We start from the raw sequence: 13,029 nt of genomic DNA, 5'->3' as shown, positions 1-13,029 counted from the left end.
ATTTCTGGACCCTGATTGTCACTCTGGCTCTGGCCAGTTGTGCTCTTCCTCAGGAGTGCCCACAGAATGGGCTGTACCCTATCCCCTTACCCATTATCTTCTTTCCCCAGGTGTCGCCATTGACATTTGTCCCCAGGCTGCCTGCTGCTCTCCCTCCTTACCTGGATGTTTCCTGAGGGTTTCTCTCTTCCTTTCCTTTGCAGACACATTTGCCAGCAAAGTAGCAGCAACACAGGACCAGTATGCAGACGCCTCCATCGGGAATGTCACCGGGAGCAATGCTGTGAACGTTTTCCTGGGAATTGGGGTAGCCTGGTCCATCGCAGCCATCTACCACGCGGCGCACGGACAAGCCTTCCAAGTCTCACCTGGCACACTGGCCTTCTCAGTCACCCTCTTCACCATTTTTGCTTTTATCAGTGTGGGCGTGCTGCTCTACCGGCGGAGACCCGAGATTGGAGGTGAGCTGGGCGGGCCGCGGACTTCCAAGCTGCTCACATCCTCACTCTTTATCCTCCTCTGGCTCTTGTACATATTCTTCTCATCTCTGGAAGCCTACTGCCACATAAAGGGCTTCTAAAAGGACAATAAGAGATAGTAAATATATGTATATCTATATATATCTATATAGAGTGATATATAGGTATAGATATAGATATAATGCTGTGTATAATGAACAGAGAAAAAGAATAAAAGAGATTTGCCATGTTCACACACCTGCTGATGGAAAGCGGCTTTGGAGCATCCTTTGAACTAGGCAGGACCCCAAAGCCAGCAGGACCCCTCCCCAGGCAGTGGCCCAAGCCAGGAGCCAGGCAGCAGGGCCCTTTCTGCGACTCTACCAACAGGAGCAGCTGATGGCCACCGAGCCCCTTTCCACCGCTGACTCCCACCCGCCAGCCACCTGGGAAGATGGATATGAAGGTGACCGGGGTGCGTCGGTATGAGGAAGGCCAGGGTAGCTGGTGAGAAACAGAGCAGTGGGCAAGGGAAGGAGAAGAAAGCAAAGGGTTCTGATCTCCAACCGCCATCCACCTGCCTTCGCCACTCGGGAACATCCCCTCTGGCCCTGTTGGAGAGAAGCAAGAGACCAAACTGAAGGCAAAGGGGAAACTGGGAGCTTTCTAAGGATAGAACACAAACCGTTTTCGTCATTGATTTGGGGTTGGTTTTTTTGTTTTGTTTTGGCGTGTGTACAACTAGCATTTCCCACCCACATGCCCCTCACCTTTCCCTCTCCATGCTTTGGGGATGCACAGCCGCAACCCCATGTCCAGTGTCCTAAGCCGAGGCTGTGTGGGGCGGCGGGGGCTTCCCTCCCGCTTCCTCCGCCTCCTCGGGCATGCTGTCGTGGTACTTGTAACATTTGCATGAATGAAATGAAATCTATCTGTATATAGCAACCTATAGCGATAGTCCTTCCAACCATGTGGGTTGAGCATTGCAGATACAAGCGTTTTTCTTTTCACTGGGTTTTATTTATTTTTAGTTAGTTTGGTTTTGCCGTAGGGTTTTTTGCTTGTTTGTTTGTTTCCTCTTAGCAGGGGGTAAAAGGATGGAAAGCTGTCCCCACTTATTGCTTGTTGCATGGGTCCGTGAGAAGCAATAACAGCCACGCAGATGTAGGTTTTGAGGGGAGGAAAACCCACACCCCAGAGACTGCAGGCTCTGTCTACCTGTGTAGCTGGGGTCCTCTGACATGCTGAAGCCAGTGTGAAGGCTCCCACTATCCACACAAGGTTTTACACAAGGTCCCAGGGAGCCCGAGTGGGATGAGCAGTCCAAGGGGGACAAGCGTGGCTGACTCCCAGCATCTCCCGTGCTTCTGCCTTTATAGTCGGTGGCTGCCTCAAAACCCCTTGGTCCCCTGCTATTCCCTGTATCCCCAGAGGTCTGGTGACAGCCCCTGTTTCTGAGTGTTAAGCCATCAGGATCAGTCCACAAAGCTGGTCCTTTCCCACAGCCATTTGGAGGCAGAGTAATTCAGCATAAGGGCTGAAGGGCCATAAAGAGATCTCCCATTCTGCTGAGTGCAACCAGGAAGCAGCTCCTATAGGAAAAGGCCACACTTTGCACTCTCCGAATCCGAAATTGTTGGGGAGGATGAGACAGGGAAGTGTAACTCAGCATCACCCCCCGTGCTAGTAGTGCAGGTTGGGGTAGAGAGCCGAGCCAGGGAAGTGTGGGTGTAGAGCTCCCCAGGGGCACAGCAGAAAGGAGACATTGTGCACTGGTGTTGAGAGATGTCTTCTTACCCTATGCCCTTTGCCAGGCTTCCTCACATTCCGGCCAGGCAAACTCCCAGCCTGCATGTCCGTGGTGAGCTCTTCCCATTCAGCTGAAAACCATGTCTGATGCTTGTACCATAACCAGCTGGCTGGGGGTATTTGTACTCATTTTGAACTATCTGTGGAAATTTTAATGAATCTGCTGTAAGATTTTCTCTAGGAATATGAAGTTGTGGGGGTTTTTTTCTCGAGCCTTTTTTTTTTCACTTTTGGTTGGGTTAGGGGTTTTTCTTTTTGTTTTTCATTGTTTTGGGGGAAGAATCAAACAAAGGTGCAGGTTGTTCAGGTTTATGATTACCTTTATGTACAATGATTTCATTTTCATCTGTTTGGCTTCATTTTTTTAGTTTGTGTGTATTGCCCACCACTATAGGCAGTGAGCCCACTAATTGTGATGATCCTTATCAATGGTACACAATGCACAGAGAAATAAAGTTTGTAATGATTCCTGATGGACCCAGTACTGCTCCTGCATATTCTCTATGGAAAACCCTTCTCTCCCCTCCAGTTGTTTTCCCCTTTGTACCCATCTCTCCTTTACTCATTGGTTTGCCTTCACTGTGTTTCTGCCACTGACAGGGGTAGTGGTGCTTTGCACACCCTCTCCTGCCCCATCTCTCACCTTTCCTCCTGCTCCATCTCCATGGTGCCTCAGGCTCGGTATGCTGCCATACAGCTGGGGCTCACAGTCCACTCCACCCTCAGGGGGATGCAGGAAACCACCCAGGGACAAAGCTGCAGTGCAACCCACCCTTCTGGGTTCAGGTGTTGCTCCTGTACTGGGTCCCTAGTCAGTGCTGGCTTGCCCTAGGCTTGAGGACAGCCGTGCCTGTGCCCCCAGGGTACTTAGCAGCTCCTTCTGGTTGTGTCTTCTAGTTACATGGAGTTGCTCATGCTGTTGCTACAGCCTCACAGTGACTTGCTCTAGGTTAAGCCACGAGCTAATTATAAGGGAGGATGCATTACTAGGGCAGGGTGCATGGGTGCCAAAGCAGATCTGAGACACCCCGTGAGGTCACCAAGTACATCGGGAGGTTGGGCTGCTCTCAGCAGCTGCTTGACTGTGCCCCTGTCCAGGTGCCACGGGCCATTTCAGACCCAGCTCAGCCAGCACTGAGGAGGAGAAGTGTCTCCGCATGCCCGGGGATGTTGCTCCTCCCTGTGTTTCAGGCAGCCTCTCTTGAGTTGTCCCCAGATAAACCCTCCCCATGAGGTCCTGCTCTGACAGCTGAACTCAAACACCAGCTCAACCCAGGTCTGGAGATGGGTCCCAGGCAAGCACTGCCTTCATCCAGTGGGGCTCTCCTTGAGCCTCCTGGTGGGGTGTGTGTGCTCCCAGGGTCCTGCCCATGCTCCTGACTGTCTGCCAAGCAAGGTCAGGATGGAGCCACACAGCCGGTCAGGATGGCACCAACAGCAGTGTCTGACTGTCAAACTCCAGGCTAGAAACGTGCCACCAGGCAAAAAGAGAAAGGGTAGGATGTGGCTGATTTTATTGCAGCATGACTATGTCTGTAGAGGCCCAGAGGCACTAGAATTCCCACTAGCCAGTGCAAGGGGATGTGTGGCAGAGCAAGTAACTAACACACCCTGGCAGCCAATGGATCTAACATGATCCCTGTGCTGCTCTCAGACGAATCTGGCCCTTCCCCACACCCTGTGCTGCTTTTGGCCAGCCATGCTGCCGTTTCACTCTCCCTGTGGGTGCTCAGCACCCTCCCGGATGAGTGTGAGTCAAACTCCTGCACTCCCCAGGCCAGCAGCGAGCATGGCCAGTCACGTTTATGTGCTTTTCACAGGCAGTGGATTGTGAAAGCAAAGCAGCTCTTCTGACCCAGTAATTGCTTCTATTGAAAGGTGATGTTGGTATTTTGCTCTCATCATTTGCTTCTTCAGAATGAATTGTAGTCACTAAAGTAATTATCAAGCCAAATGGGACTTGTGTAGCTGCTCAGGTTAACAGACAGTAAATAACTGTTTGCTCACAGAGCTTTCCAAAGGAAATGATGGAGCAGTGCTTGCTTAGGGCAAGGCTTAAATCACAGGGTAAACACCAGCCCTGTTTATGCAATTACTCCCTGCCAGCTGTGTGCTTTTTGGCATCTTCAACGAGGTTATGTGTGTGTGCCCAGCGCTCATGGAGGAGTCGTGGGTGAGCAGCAAGAGGAAGGACTGCTCCACTGAGCCCCAGACACCTGCCAGTATTCCCAAGGGTACCATGCCTGCTCTTCTGCACCAGCCCTGTCTTTAAACCATACTCTCCGAAGGCAAAAGCAAACTGCCTTCCTCCAGAAGACACCTGCACTGCTGGGAGGCAGCAGGAGGAAGCACAGTCCCCAGCTCAGGCACGTCTTGCTGTTGTGCCTGCCTGCCCAGTGGGCCACAGCTGGGTCCCCTGTCTCATGCCAGTGTTCTCCCATCTCCTCCTCATTCCTGCCAGCCTCTCCACCCTCCCTCACAAGGGAAGGACATGGAGCATCTCTGATAAAGGCCTGGGTTCAGAAATGTTGCCAGAAACAGCAGTTTAAACTCTTGGCCTCCATCCATCTACCTGCCTTGTTTGCTCTCACTGCCTTTCATCACCCCACTAACCAAAGGAAAAGTTGCAGCACGGTCCAAAGTACATTCAGAGGCAGACCCCCAAATAACTCCACAGGCCACTGCAAAGCGCTTGGGGACAAGCAGAAGGAACACACCAGAGACAGCCCTAAGCATCTTGGAAAAACCACATTCCCGGCTCTTCAGGGGTCAGCAGGAGTGGAGGCAAATCCCAGCCACAAACTGAAAACATGAAAAAAGTGCAAAAAAAAATAAAAAGAGCTGCAAATCAGCAGTGTCACATGGCTGAGCCCACCCGAACTGCTACCTGTGCCAGGGCAGCACAGGAACCGCTCCCTCCAGAGATGTGAATCCCTCATCTCCAAACAAGGTGCCTGTCCATGTGTCACCCCTTTCCAGGCAGCCTGTGGTGCCCCTGGGATGAGGGACGATCACAAGAGTCATTTGTGCATCTTCTTCCCCGCTCTCATCACTTCCTTAAACGACAAAAGGGAGAGGGGAGGCCTTGAGCCCGCTCTGGTCACGAGTCTGGCTGCAGTCTGTAAACTCATCACGCTATTTCTGCTATGGGCAGGGACTGGAGAACCAGAGCCCTTATGTTATTGTTACAGCTATTTTTAAATGCTTGGGTAAGAGTCAAGTGCAACAGTATTGGTGGCCATATTCATAACTCAGGAGGAGACTCAGCTACATTCCTGGAGGGACAGAGCTGGGCATAGCCAGAAAGCAATGGAGAGAGAGAAAAGAGGGAAAACAATGCTGGATGGTGTCATTCCAGGAAAAAGCCTTGAATTATTTTCCGTAGGCTTTGGCACTCAAGCCCATCTGGAGAAGCACGTTTGCAGAGCACCAGGGACCTTTCTGGCCTCTCTGAGTATGCAATGACCAACTACTATGATGCTTATACACACGAGCTGCACAGCTGTAGAAAAGCCTGTTTATCTTGTAAAAAAATTGACTTGCATAGGAAAGCATCCAGAGACATCTGTATTCTTGCAAAAAGCACCAGGGGACAATAAATATAGTGAGATTCCTCACCTTTTATGGACTTCTGCTTTTGGAACTAGAGCTGCCAAGAGCCTCTTGCCAGTCAGCAACACCCCTCATGCAGAGGGAAGGAAAGCTGCAAGGGAAAGGGATCTATCTGGCCAAACAGGAGCTGTTATCAGCAAAGACAGAAGCTTGCTGCTACTAGAAGGATTTTCTGCCTGTGGTATGCCCCTGAGAGCATCCAAGAAGTCTCCATAGGCTCTTGCTGTCCCTCTGGAGCATCTCAAGAACAACCAGCCCTGCCCTCTGAGGCCCAGTGTCCTCAGGGTGGTTCACCACCCTCTCCTGCAGGCTCTGCACCCTCCCTTGGCTCCTTCCCCCTTCCCAAATGAGGTTATGGATGCCAGGCTGTGGCTCCCCTCCCTAGAAGTGTGGAAGAGGGCGCTGGGGTGCGGACTGTTCCCAAAGCAGGTGCTGTGGAGCACTGCTGAGCGTGGTGGGGTGCCCAGCATTGGAGGGCACAGGGAGGATAGAAGTGCTGTGGGGTCCCACACAGATCTGGAAACCTTGTTTTAGGCACTGCCACAGCATGTCCCTCTGTCCCGGCTACCATGGGTATGGACATGCATCTTGATTTCCGCACAGATACAGAAATCTGTGTACAAAAAAGCCTTTAGCTTTTTTGGCTGCCTATGGGCACCAACCCCAGACAGTACTTTTATCTGTGTGATTCAAAACAGCCCTTGGCCTGTTGTACTGCACTAGAAAAGCTTTCTGCCCCTCCCAGCACGCAGCCCCACTCCAGTTCAGGTAGCAATGGTGACCATTTGTGATGCTTCAGGAGCACATGCCACCTGATGCTGGGGTCCTCCAGCATCTGTCTTGAGCCATCTCAAGGTCCCAAAATGACTGTCTATACACAGTGATAATCCAGCCTGGCCTTGCTTTGTGCTTGCCTGGCCTTGCTTTGTGCTTGCCTCCCCTGTAGAGTCTCTTCACATGCCATCTTCTTCCAGGCTCCCTGCAGAGAAGCAGTCTCTGTCCCTCCTGCCCCACAACTAGGGGCTTCCCGTGGTGAGACAAGTCTCCTTTCTCACTGGAACAAACAACACTTGTTAGCTCAGACTTGCTGTCTGTGTTTCAGGACAAAGATTAACCATCCCATGTGGTGGACTTAAGTCCCTAAAAACCAAGGCAAAGCTCAGCTTGCTGAGCCCCTCCTGCTCATCACCCAGGCAGTGTTACAGCCACTACCCACAGGCACAGTTTCTATTGTGCCACTGTCCTTCACTCATGAGTCTGTGGAAGATTAAACATTTTTTGCTGAATTTCCACCGTTGTCAAGTCCTACAGATGCTCCAGCTCCACCCCCCAACCCAACCCTGCCTCTACGTTCCAGAACAAACTAATTGCTTTGACTGGAGTTTCAAGACTTTCCTGCCCCTGCTTAAAATGGGCACAGCTTAAGTAGAGCAAATTGCAATGGCTTGGGATGTTTATCCACTTTTGGAGCTCCTAAACCCTTGCAGGACACAGAAGACTGGCACAGAGCTCTCTCCCTGCACCTCCTCACCTCTTTGTTGAGGTGAGATTTATTTCCTCTCCTTTACTTCTGACTCAGAAGAGACTCTTTATAGATGACAGCAGAGTGAGACCTGCATACAGTTCAGCCTTGTTGCTCTGTTTTCTTGACAGAAATTGCCATAGCAGTCCATGGCACTGTCTTTCCCAGAAGTATGTGCCCCTCTACCCCAGCCCACAGGCTCCTCACTTACAGAAATTTGAGACTCTGGCAGATGAGCTTCTTTTTGGAGATACTTCAAAATGAGGAGAGTTTCTGAGTCACTGTAAAATTGCTGTGCTGGCACAGGATAGATTGCATCCTGGTGGTGCAAATGTGTCCCAGGTTGCTAACAAGCTTATTTGGGAACATTAATGAAAGCATTTGCAAACTAGTGGCTTTGCGACTCCCAGGGATGTAGCGAACTGTGCAACTGGATTTCCCCTTGCTCTGTGTAATGCTGAGATGTTTCCCTTGCCTCTTGCCTTCAGCCATAGCCCTGCACATTGCCCTGGCCTTTCCTTGCAATAAGAGCTGTCATTAGGTACCCCTTGGCTGAACTCCCCCTGTACAAATGAGAATGAACCGATGCCTGATGTGTCTTCATTCGTTTGCCCCATGTTGCTTCCTTCATCTTCCGAGCTCTGGAGAAAAACATGCTCATGCAGGGAGCCTTGCAGGAGACCTGCTTGTCTTGCTCTTAATCAGGAAGCATGCACTTCTTTCAGCAGCTCAAGAGAGCAATAGATGGCAATAATACCTCTTACATTACAGCCACTATGTTAGCAAGGAAGAAAATGTTATTTATTTTTTCCCTGACAACATTTGTCCTACTTCTTTTTTCCATAATGCATTAAGCATTAGGAGGCACAGCTCTGCATGTAGTCCAGCTCTCAAGACTACCTGTCGAGGACATTGTTCAGCAATCCAGCACAGTTTTATTTGTGGATGAAAGGCAGAAGTTGGTGAATTCTCCTACAATTCCTAGCTGGAAGAACGGAGACATGCTAGTAAAACCCGCAAAATGCAGAGTTTGGTACATTGCAGCCCTCTGTATCCTGGGTCTCTGTGCCAAGGAGACCTGGCATGAGGTTGTAAAATCCAAACCATGAACTTCCTGAAGACCACTCAGCAGTGATGGGCATCTTTACACCTACTGCTGTCCCTCAGCTACTTGGAGAGGTCTCTGGTATACCTGGTGTTCACCAGGTGTGAACATCACCACTAAAAAAGAGAGGACACAGAGGATACCACATTCTACCTACCTACCACCCCAAAAACAAGCCCCTGGGATATTCCCTGCAGAAAGCAGTCAGACTGCCAGGAGCAAAGCAGTCACCGGGAAACGTCACACATCTCAAAGGCAGCAGGTTCCCCACGGTACTCTCTCTCTGCTGCTCCCCACATCACTGCCGTGAGGGAAGAGCCACTCACAGCCCAGCACCCTGCAGGCAGAGCCAGAGGAGAGACCTGAGCTCCCCATGCTTGTTCATGGGAGCATCAGCCCTGGTTTCAGCCAGGGAGGTCTGCAGGGAGTGGCCATGATATTTTGAAGGAGAGCGAAATGAGATGGGAATTAGTAAAAAAATTACAGTAGTGGTAATTTAGATCCATTACTAATTTTCTGCATTAATGAAGAGGCCCAATTATCTCAATGCTTGAGTGACCACTCCAGTTCTCAAAAGTCATTTCTGCACACTTGAACAACTGCTCCTCCCTCTAGAGTAAAAATCAGGCTATTGTTGTGAGCCTGGAGAGAACATGGAAACACATCTTTCCTGGCAGAGATGTAATCCATGTCAGAAGCTTCTTCCACTGTCCCACTCAGGAGTGGAGGGATGCTCGGGCAGGGAGCTGGCAGCTGCCTACACAGCCTGTCCCAGGGTTGCTGGATGCTCCCCATGGTTGAGGCAGCAAGGATCCCCTGGAACAGCAGGATGCAAGAGAGAAAGAGCTCGAAATGGCTCTCTGGGCCTAAGCAGTGAGGGGAAGAGCTGGTGGCTGGATGCATCCCATGAGGCAAGGCAGGCAGCAGGCAAGTGGCCCTGCAGCACAGGTGACTCCCCCCAACAGGCACCACATGCCAGGGTGGGGACGGCACTGCCAAGGCAAGTTGTCTTCTGGTATTTTGGATGTGCTGGAGCACATCAATGATGTGGTCCAGATATAATGGCTCTAGCTTTCCTGCTCCCCTCTGACAGCCACCGCTGTCCCCCTGCTCAGCAGCCTGAGGGGAGCTCCCCATCGCCACAGGAGCAGCACGGGGGAGGCAGGCAGGGAGGAGGCTGCAACCACCCTTCCTGACGCACCCAAAGCACCAGTCAGCCCAGCCACAGTCATCCTGTGTTACCCATCATCCTGTGTGTCCTCCACCTCACAGCCACAGGGCACTCTAGGGCAGACAGACATCTTGTGCAAACCTTGACAGAGAGAGAGAGAGAGAGGGTGATGGGGGGGGAGATCTCTGACAGCCCAGTTGGCCCCCTGGTCCCCCCGCCAGGGACAGGGCAGGCAGACCCCAGCTGGGCAGAGCCAATTTTTTTCAAAGCAGGGCTGAGAGTTTGCAGAAGAACTGTTTTGCCTGGTGACAGGAACCAGAGCACTGGTTATAAATTCAACTCCTCCTTCCTTCTGCCACCTGTGCCGTGCTTGGTGCCACGAGCTAACACTGCCCCAGCAATGCAGAGCCCCTGTGCTGGTGGGTCAAAGCTGGGTCACCCCTGGGCTCAGCAGCTGGAGCCTCCCAATCTCTCTGTCTCTGTCATAGTTCCTCACAAATTCAATGGCACAATGCAGCTACACTATATGAAAAGCCATAATATTTGTTGGTATGACTCTTTTATTACTGTCAATTTATATATATATTTGTTGATAAAAGAAGTCATCTTGGGAGACACTTCTAGTCTACTGGGAAATAATTGTCCGATGTTGTATATTCTGTACATGCTGTATAAACAAAGCGAAACATTTAAATCTAAGTGTTTGATGGACTCGGTGGCATGTGCTGCAGGGGGAGATTGGGACCAGGCAAGCCCCCTTCTTGGGCCACCATGGCTCAGGCTTGGGGTTCCTGGCAGAGTCACCATCCTGCTGGGGTCCTAGAGACAGTCTGGGGCAGGATCTGGCCACGGTGCAAGGGCGAAGCCTGCAGCTCCCTCGGTGCTTTTTCCCGTGCAAAGGTGAAAGGAGGCAACTCTGCAAGTGGAAGCTGCCGCACTTGAGCTCCCTCCTGGGGCACAGCACAGGACCGGGGAACGGCTTGGTTTGTCAGGAACTCTCAGTGCAGCAAGCCCGGTGTCACCCACCTGCTCCCCAGTTCTCCTGCCCAGGAGGACACCCTTCAGCCACCACCCAGCACGACATCTCTAAGCCTTAGGGGTCAGAGAGAGACGATTCCCCATGGGAAGATGGCTGGTGATGGCAGAGACTGGCTCCGAGCATCCAGCTCCTCCAACTCCCTCCCACGCTAATCCCGTGCCACGGCGCCAGCCACCCTCCCTGGTGTGTTTTACAGCAGCCACGAGCTGTGATCTTCTAACCTGACACATGTTGTTAGAAAACCTGTTTCATATTTTCCGTGGTATCAATCTACAACTTTTGAAATTATTGGACACAGTCGTGGTAGCCTAAAAGTTGTGCTGAGCTCATATATTTTTATATTTGTGGTGTTTTCCTATTAATAGAGAGTAGTGAACCAGTAACCCTATAGCTGAAAGTGATCTATTCAAAATAAATATATGACTGCAGAAAATATTTGTAAAAATAATTTATTTGAAATATTCTGCCAAAGATAGCTCTCTAATGATCTGTAAAATGTCGTTTCTCTCTTTTTGCTCTGAATGTCATTGTGAAAGGACCTTTCTCCCCACATCTTTGAAGATTTACCTTTTTTTTTGTATCTTTAAGGGCAAAGAAATATGCCAATGATTTTTTTACTAGAGCAGTAAATAGAGTAGTAGGGAGGCACAAGACAACTTTGTAAAGGTGATAAAAAAAACCCATAACAATCACACTGAAAATCCAGTTTCTCCCATAGTTACTCTGGCTGACAGATGGGTTTTGAAGTCTGGGACAGTTGTCCAGCAGGAAGGTCTTGGCTGCTGCTGCTGTGGCTGCTGTGTAGATTACCTGAAGGAGAGAAATCTCTCAAGAATCCATTTGCAGGCTTGGGGCATTTGGATTCCCTCACATCCAGACTTCAGCTTCTTCATTATTTATGGGCTTTATATCCTTATTGGCCCTCAATAGGCCTTGTGGCACATGGGGAACCCTCACCCAAGGCTTCAGACTGACAAAGTCTGGCCCCTTCCAAAGCCATTCCCACAACACACCTGGCATCTGCCAGCAGCCCTGAACCAGTGGCAGAAGTAATCCTGCTGATGCCCAGATCTGTCCCCTTCCTCACATGGGGATGGGACAAGGGAGACCCAGCCACCACGGGACACGACACCTTAGCAAGAGGATCCGTCCCTGCAGGTATCCAGTTAAAAGAGAGGGATGTACAGCCCTTCACCAGGGAGAAGCTGCCTAGATTAGTCTTTTCAGAAATTACTAATTTTTTTTTTTATTATAGAGAAAAATCTTCTTTCCCTTCTTCATTTCTCCCTTTTGAAAGAACTTTTCGATACTAGAAAAAGCCTTCATTACCTTTTGTGATCCCCAAGTTTGTTGCAGTGGAAATACATCCTCAGCCACATTAGGCACCACCATATCAAAGAGATTTTTGGCTCAGATTTTTTTTTGTTTCTGAGCAGATTTACAGTTTCTCGAATCTTGGTCACGAAGGTCTGGAGGAATTAGTTGGCAATAAAGGAATGAAAGGCCCGTTCCAGTGAATGTGTTTCCACATGCAATTCAACTTCTGACTCCCCAGAGGTCAGGCACGTGTGTAAGTGCTTTATTGGGCAGGTGCCCAGAATCAGAGATGGGAAAAGCAGTTTCCAGGCCATGGGGTGCATATGGGTGTGATGGGAGCACTGCTGTCCATCAGGTGTGGGTGGCACACTCTGCAGCAGTGGGATCCACGTGCCAGTGAATCTTTGTTCCTCTGTGCAAGGAACTCTCTGAATCCGGGGTTGTGCAGCTGCTGCATCACGGGGAAATGCGAGCAAGCCAGGGAAGACAATAGTGAGAAGAATTGGGTTTCTGATCACTGTGCATTTTGTTAATTAGTGAATTCAAATAGTTTTATTTTTACCAAAAACAGATAATCTTTATTCCAGTAAAGACAACTGTTGACTTGAGATATATATATAAATATATATATATAATTTGAATGGTTTATATCCTGTTGCTCTAACTACATAAAATGGAAACACGTTGCAAGTTGTGTCATTCCAATGTACAAAATAAATTACTTTTCCCTGCATGCTGCCTGGGTATGTTGTGATTTGAATTAAGAGTTATATTTGAATTGCCTTATTCAAGAGGTTGTATGTTACCTAACTGGGGAATGACCTGGCACTGTTCATCACATTACATTTGTACTTGATGCTGTGTTATGTCAAATTCAGATGAGTTGTCTGTCATTTATGTATTTCGTGGGAGACCTTTTATCTTGTTAAACTGTGATATGTAAACCTTCATTGCCTGAAATAGTCACAGTTGTATAAATCAGTGTCTTCAGCTGTT

At 49.8% G+C, this 13,029-nt stretch overlaps 1 protein-coding gene across 5 annotated transcripts in view; it reads left to right on the top strand.

Moving 5' to 3' along the window:
- Positions 1–2,742, top strand: part of SLC8A1 (solute carrier family 8 member A1) — a 113,027-nt gene extending 110,285 nt beyond the window's left edge. For all 5 annotated transcript variants that reach the window (XM_051792649.1, XM_051792648.1, XM_051792645.1 and 2 more), the window contains one exon: positions 204–2,742. In XM_051792649.1, coding sequence (XP_051648609.1) covers positions 204–580 — 377 coding nt within the window. In that variant the 3' untranslated portion in view covers positions 581–2,742. The remainder of the gene's footprint in view (positions 1–203) is intronic.
- The last annotated feature ends 10,287 nt before the right edge of the window (positions 2,743–13,029 follow it).

This window comes from Manacus candei, unplaced genomic scaffold (genome assembly GCF_025592945.1).
Source record: "Manacus candei isolate 608988 ecotype Guabito, Panama unplaced genomic scaffold, ASM2559294v1 h1tg000035l, whole genome shotgun sequence".
NCBI classification, from domain to species: Eukaryota; Metazoa; Chordata; class Aves; order Passeriformes; family Pipridae; genus Manacus; species Manacus candei.
This window is presented reverse-complemented; position numbering and strand designations above follow the sequence as displayed.